This window comes from Taeniopygia guttata, chromosome 1A (assembly GCF_048771995.1).
Source record: "Taeniopygia guttata chromosome 1A, bTaeGut7.mat, whole genome shotgun sequence".
Taxonomy (NCBI): Eukaryota; Metazoa; Chordata; class Aves; order Passeriformes; family Estrildidae; genus Taeniopygia; species Taeniopygia guttata.
In genome coordinates this window covers 28,173,703-28,181,215 of record NC_133025.1, presented here as the reverse complement: position 1 = coordinate 28,181,215, position 7,513 = coordinate 28,173,703, and the positions used below count along the sequence as shown (strand labels likewise).

Below are 7,513 nucleotides of genomic sequence, written 5' to 3'. Positions count from 1 at the left end.
TCTATCTCACAAGTAAGTGAGCATATGTTTTAAAGGTCTTCATTTCCTCCTTTCTTGTACTGAGCCATCACCGAAAACATTTGCAGCACTCCAGTAGAATGAACTTCAAGGGGCATAGGAAATGTGCCAAATGAACCAATCCACCTAAATTGACTACAGATGAAAACTTACTGTTATAGTCAGACACAGGTCTCAATTTGTGTTGATAAGCTGATCTATGAGAAAAAAAAATTGCTTCTTTTAGTGAAGCCCCCCCTTTAACATTTATTACCTTACAAGTTCAGAGGTCTTGCTTCCAGAAGAAAGAGGAAATGAGAGGAAAGGGAAGGGGAAGGGGAAGGGGAAAGGAAAGGCACTACAGACACTACAGCAAGATGAACAACGTCTGAAAACCTGGGCAAAATCTATACAAGTCTTTTAAATGCAGCAACTGCCATCCAAGTATGTGAAATACTCACCTTTAAACAGAGAAACATATTTCAGAGCAAAGGCATTTAAAGACAATAAAACCTGCTCATGATCCCTCTGCAATATTCTTTCTCCTCCTTCAGGTGTTAGCCAACTGGCCTCTCTGAGAGTAACACCACCAGGTTTCTGATAGCTGCTCTGTGTGGCTGTAGCCAAATGCCAGCTCCTATAACCTTCATTTTATTCTCATTCCTGAAGACCATTTAATACTCTGAAAAAGCAGGGGGTGCATAAAATGGATATCAATAGAACACTTAGCACATATATGCTTGTGATCAGCAGCTTAAAGGTTAAGAACCTGGGGTTATTCCAGCTTTGAACCAGGAAATATTTTAGCATCAATGCCACGTCATGAAAAAAAGGGTGCTATTCTGTAATTTGTACCAAGAGGTACAAATGGATATTAGTTAAACAAAAACAAATTTAAAAAGTCAAGCATCATGAAAGAAATGGATAATTAAATCCCTGTGAGCTCAGAAAGTGTAATGCTAAAGTTGTTGTATCATGTCTTGTAAGGTCCTTGTTTGGTCTCAGAGGGCAATGTATCAAGCACAGACTAGATTCCGTATCTGATTGCTTGTGTTCAATTCAAATAATGTTACCATTAACATTATTTCAATTGAAATAATGTTATCATTAACATTATTATGTCTTTCTTTAAAAAATAAATCTAATGCAGGTTTAGTTTATTGTCATGATCATATTCTTTTCCCTTTTAGGATACTTACATTGAGAGGATGATTCAGGGATACCACAGTTTTTAGCATTACCTATAGTGAGCAGTGCCCATAAATCAGTTGGCAATACACTTGTCAAGAGGAACAAGGCTTTTTACAAGGCCATTTTGATGGCTTCATAGGAAAAATTACCTCCCACTGATCTCAGCTGGGTACCAGTGTTGGGGGAAAGATGAGTGGGACATTAACTCCTTTCCAAGCAGTGATGTGGCCATGGTAACATATCCATGCAGCTACCCTTCCCTGACTTTTGCACTTTATCTCAGAGCAATCCTGCTAAACAAGATCTGGTCTTGTTCCAGCTGGAAAGCAGTTTTATGTTCCTTCATATGAAAAGAGTTCTCAACAGACAAAGTTTTTAAAGATTTATGACAACATAAAAAGCATTTTGTTCCTTCTCTTTTAATTTGCCTTAGTGCTAAAATGTTATTTTCCTCAGTAAAAATAACAACATTTTGAAAAAAATATATGCAGGAATAAACCACATGTCGGATGTCAGCACTGGCTTTCACCGATGCAAAATTGCTGGAATGGGAGTGTGCAATGCTGAGTCCTGCCCTGCAGAGAAACCAGCTGAGAGCAGTGAACAGTAAAACACTCACCTGCCATTCAGCCCCTGCACACCAGCACCCTGGGCAGACTCGCAGCCCTGCTCTGGGGCTGCGCGGTTATTTTCGTACTAGCAGCAATGAGCAAGGCATTTCATCAGGCAGAAATGGATACTTCTCCCCAAAGCTGCCCAGAGAAAAAGGAAAATGACACTTAATAACTGTAGTTTAGAAAAAAGGAGAGAAACCTGTGTGCTGCTGGAAACTGCCAAGATCATGGATTAGGTAGGGACATGGTATTTCAGCCGGTGAAGAAGAAAGAGAAGGTAGCTGGGCTCTGGCAGGCATGTGCTGAGCTAGAAATCACGTCATGTGTGCTACCAACAGTATCTCTGTATCACATCTTGGTTGTCTCTTTTGTCTTACTAGATTTTGACTGATCTTCCTAGATTTGGAAATATTTCCACTTACAGCCTATTAGTACACTATAAATATTGGTTTTTTTTTTTTTTCCTAATTATTATCTATTGCTTAGCTTCTCTCCTCCCCTCCACTTGGACTCCCCACCCCACCACCTTCCAGTTAGGACTTTTCTCTAATTAGACATGGATTTTCCCAGTTTTATTTCTCAGTGATGAAATAATGTTATTACATTTTCTGAAGAGTCATATTGTTCTATGAATATGCATGTCACACTAGCTGGATGGGACTTCTGAGTCATGATTTAATAATGGAAGAAAATCAGTAAGTACTGTGTCTAAGGGAAAGACATAGGAGCAGCCATTGTCTTGAGCTGATAGCAGCTGAACTCAGATTAGGAAAGAAACCAGTGTTTACGTGTGATTACTGGAATGCAATAAGGGAAACAGACAAACTTCTGGGCTGTGATGTCTCCTGAAGAATGTGTACCTTCCTGAACGACTTAGGTTGGTAGAAGAAAATTCCTAGGCTCTCCTGGAGAGACAATCTGGTATCAGACCCTTGAATGCAATACTACATGACCCTATGATCTTTTCTGGTCAGAAATCCCACACTTTTATTAATTTAAAAGAAAACAGTGAAGGTGTTTCTCATTGAGCCTGAACAGCTGTATTTTTAGTGAGGATTTAGTGTGATGTCTCCCTGGGTTTTGAAGAGAGAATTTTCTGATTATCAGACTGTGAACTGTCAGTGGCATAATTTTCCTAAGCACTTGGAGAGCAGTGGTCTTATGGTATTTATATGCTTGGAGATCAAATAATGTCAAAAGTGTTTAAAAACAAATTAATGACTCCCAGAATTTGGTAGTTTGGAAATACCATTATGAGCCCGTCTGTAACTTTTCTTTTAAAGCCTGATGCCAAGTGACTTCAGAACCTAATCCTGCTATTGAAAGCACATCAGTTAGGAACATCTGTGAGTAAAGCACAGGGACAATAAAAATGGAGCAATTAGGCTATTTCTTCAACCCCACAGACTGCCCAAGACTAGTCATTTCAGCTTGCACTAACTTGCTGGGCTGCCAGCAGCAGCAGCAGCAGCAGGACCTCAGAAGATGCCCCAGTGTCAGCAGAGGTGCCTCTGCTGCATGGAGAGTCAGGTAGTCCCACCAAGCACCCAGACAGCAAGTTGTCAATTCTCCTGAGCTCCAGCCAGCTCCCACTGAGGCTGTTTTAAATTACTTGGATGCTCCTCAGCAATAATTTTACACCCTTAACTCAATTAGTTGCTTTTCATTCTCTGTTTTTCCTTAACACAAGTTCTATGAAAATGTCACTGCTGGTTTTTCTTGCATGAGATTTGGCTCAAAGTTAGGCATATGCTGTGTTCATGTTTTGTATGTGTAGAAGAAAGAGCAAGCTCAGCCAGGGAGGGGACTCATGGCAGTTACCTAACATCTTACAACAAAGAAATGAAATGAAATGAATCATTTAATTAACCAATAATAGCAGGTAAGGAAAAGCTAGAAAGACCCACTCATTCTATGTGTTCTGCAAAATTAAAAGCTAATTCATAAGAAATATCCTATGAAATTGTGTCCTTTGTTCTTGAAATCTCTATATGCTGTAAATACCATGCACAGTGAAACAGCTTACACCTAAAGGCAAATTCTCAATCTAAATAAAACAATGCTTGGCTTTTTTTTTTTTTTTTTCTTAAAGATAAGCAATAATTTATTTCTCTTTCATCTTCACAATTATCACATACTGCGCAGCTACAAGACCAGTGCCACTACATAACACAGGAGAATTGCTCATCTACACTTTACTTGGACAAATACAATTACAATTTACAGATTAAATGTACTGTAAAATATGCAGTTGGAAAAATGTCATTCTTATCTATATGATGGGATGTGGCATATGCTTTATGAACAGATTCAATGTAAGATGTAAAACTTTAAAACTTGTTAAGCCAAAGATACAGTATAAAGCATTTTGGTTTGGTATTGTATTGTTACTAAAGTAGAAAAAGCAAAATTAGAAATAAATCCTGATCTTAAGTTACAGGATATGTGTTAGGTTAAGAAATTTTTTGCTTCACTTTTCTATTTTTTTACAAATGAATAATATGAATATATTGCAGGATAAAGAAAGACTGCCAGATAAAGAAGGTACTGTTATATGAAAAACAAATGAAAAATACCAGGTCATTTTGCTTACAAAAAGATCAAACTATAAACAGTCACAAAATATATAAAAATGCCACATTGAACGAGGCAATTGTACTCTACCTAAACTGGTAGTATACTCTCTGTTAGAATTTGTGTTCATACAGTAGTAACTGATAAAAAGGCATTGTGCACTCTTGTGCCGTCTGGGGATTTAGCACCGTGTGTCATCAGTTCTTGTATTGTCATCCAGTTGTCCAAGATTTTCTTGTTTCTCTTTTTCATCATCTTTTTGTGACTCAGTTCAATTATGTTGATTTCTTTTTTGCCCTCGCTGCCACTCTGCGGACTTTCCTTAAGACACTCCAGCCTGCTCCTCATCATGAACTCCCGCCGCCTCCTCTGCTCCTTAGCGCGCACCAAATGCTGCTTCCGCTCTTCTTTGCTCCAGTAGCGACCCATCTTCATCTCACTCATCGTATCATCATCTGTTGTCATCCCACTGCGCTCCTCTTTAATTTTTAAGGCACGTTCCTTCAGGATTCTGTCTCGAACTGGTCTCTTTGTAATGTACCTCGTCCCATCACTCCTTATTTTCACTTTCCATTCCATCTTGGGCTCTGCACACTTCTGCGAGTCTTTGCACATGCTCACCAGGCTGAGCTGGCTCTGGGCGTACTCCACAGCAGATTTCTGCTGGATCAGTTGCATATAGCTTTGATAATGCTTTGCATGAGCAGGGATGTTCCCGTACCTGTAAGAAGAACTGTGATATGGAGACAAATAGGGAATGTGCTCGCTGCTTTGCCTTTCCTGGTCTGTGAATTTGCTGCTTTCTGATGCCAGCACTGTATTCTCAGCAGCACTGTTTTGCTCAGTGGGTTTGGTTTTGGCTGAGGTTGTCTCCCTGTTGCTTTGTCCTGAGGATGACTGATTAGCAACAATTGTGGTTCTCAGGTTTTTCCTGTTGGTTATGCTGATCATCCTGTGGAGAGAGTTATCAGGGGATCGCTCCACAGTCAGCGGAGTGCTCCTGCAGCTTTCAGCAGTGTTGTAGGCACTGGAACTGTCCTTGTCAGACTTCTCAGGGTGCTCCATGATGTCATCCAGTTTGCCTCTTTGTACATCTGTGCTGGTATTATAATTCCTGAAACTTTCCTCATGTAAAGCCCAAATGTCTCCATACTGATCTCTCACCTTTTGGAGCCTGTGAGCTTGCATAATATTCTGGCATTCGAGTTCAATGTTCCTCAGTTCCTCATTGAGTAGCTGCAGCTCATGCTCCACTCCATCTTGCTCTCTTCTATTGCATTCTATCATGCTGCTTGAGTAATAAAGATCATACTCCCCATGGTTTCGAATCTTGCACTTAAGTTCCAACAGCTGCCGAAACCTTTCACATTCCTCCTCTGGGTTTCCTATGAAATCAGATTCAATGTATTCCCCAGACACCAAGCTTTCATTGCACTGGAGCTCAACACTGCCTAATGTGTCCTGGCTGTGGCCCAGATCCCGTTTGCTCTGCAGGGTAGCACTGTTCTGCTCCTCAGTTGCATTTTCTTGCTCTGAGCTCTCCTCATTTCGGAGACTTTCATCTGTAGGCCCTACCCCACTGTCCTTCTCATGATTGTTGGATGATGAGGTTGCAGTGTCTGTAGTGCCATCTTCCTCTTCATGTTTCTTTGGCTAAAAAAATGAGTAAACCAAAATTATTATCAAATGCAGATCATACTATAGGAGAATTATTTTCCAGTGTGATCTGATTTAAGCTCAATTAAAACAGATCACTAAACAGCAGTCCTACTGCTCATAGCTTTTAAACATTTCTGAGAGTCATGCTGTGATTTCCATACTAAGCAATGTAAGTGAATTACAGTACTAGTGACATAGCTTCTAAAGTCTGGAAAGAAATATTTCCCTCTCTAAGTCATCTCTTTGCAATGCTTAAAGATAACGATCACCAGATGGTGAGCTGGTTTTGATTCTGGATTATGTCCAGAAACTGGTGGAGCTGAAATCTTCTCAAGCTTGAGAGAAAGCTTCAGAACTGGTATCACATCAAAGAAACAGAGCAAGCAGCCAATGAAGCAATGGCTAGTACAATTTAACAGGGTGCAAAAAGACTACTGTTTATTTTTTTAAACAGTAAAATTTTGTTTACTCCATTACACCCTCCATGGCCTTCTCCTACACTTCTTGTGTTCTATAGCCTTTTTCTGAAAAAGTGTTACTTTTGGATTCTAGGATTTTGCTCAGAAAGACCTCAGTCCATTTCATCCCTAGAAACTCTTTTTGAAAACTCATTTATTTCCATTTTTAGAGTTTATGTTCCTCAAAAATAAAAACAGTATTTCATTAAGTGCAGAACAACCCTAAATGCTTTGCCATGGGTATAATGTCAAGCTTTTTGATTGCTGATTAGCACTCCACTCATTGTACCTCACCTATTTATATTCTCAACCTATTTATATTCCATAATGTGAGATAACACCTCTCTGAAGAGACAGACACTTTATTTTTCAAACCAGATAAACAAAGAATCATGCAGAGTGCAATTTATATGACCAAGTACCTAACTGCACACAGTACCAACCAAACATCATGTCTGTTTTAGGAGGTATAGTTGCATAATTCTGTATAATGACTGTAATAATCAGGAGAGAAAAAAGGTGTAGTGCACCTAGTGAAAGGAAACAAACTTAAAGAGACCACTGTCATAATTCCCTTTTTATCTACTTTGACAAAAAGTAAAAAAGGATGAAAATGTGTCTCCTGTCATCCCTTCTCCTCTCTTTATGTACCCATGATCACATGCCCTTCATCTGGTTTCATTTCTTCAACTGTTACCAAAAAAATAATGGCTTAGTGTCAGAAAAACAAAAATAACCTCCACACCCAATTCAGTGTAAGAGTGGAATAAAGCAAATATTGAAAGAAACACACCACCAGGAGAATTTGGCGTCTGTAACAAACCAGTTAAAAATTTCTGAAAAGATGCCTTAGGAGATTTAGGCTTAATTTAGTATCCATCTAGTACACCTCCTCCAGGTGAGTGCTGCTACATATGCTACTCTTTTCCCTTCTCTCACCTGCTTTGGAGCTGCTGCAGCTTGTCTTGACCTCCTCTGCCCCCAAACCTTTCAGCAAAGAAATGACTCTAACCTGGGCAG

General features: G+C 39.5%; 1 protein-coding gene across 2 annotated transcripts in view; it reads right to left on the bottom strand.

Moving 5' to 3' along the window:
* Nucleotides 1–2,286: 2,286 nt before the first annotated feature.
* The window catches only part of PDZRN4 (PDZ domain containing ring finger 4), a 229,829-nt gene continuing 224,602 nt past the window's right edge, over nucleotides 2,287–7,513 (bottom strand). Inside the window, exon 10 of one of the 2 annotated variants that reach the window (XM_030258313.4) lies at nucleotides 2,287–6,029. In XM_030258313.4, coding sequence (XP_030114173.4) covers nucleotides 4,503–6,029 — 1,527 coding nt within the window. In that variant the 3' untranslated portion in view covers nucleotides 2,287–4,502. The remainder of the gene's footprint in view (nucleotides 6,030–7,513) is intronic. The other variant, XM_012568932.5, reaches the window with a different exon arrangement.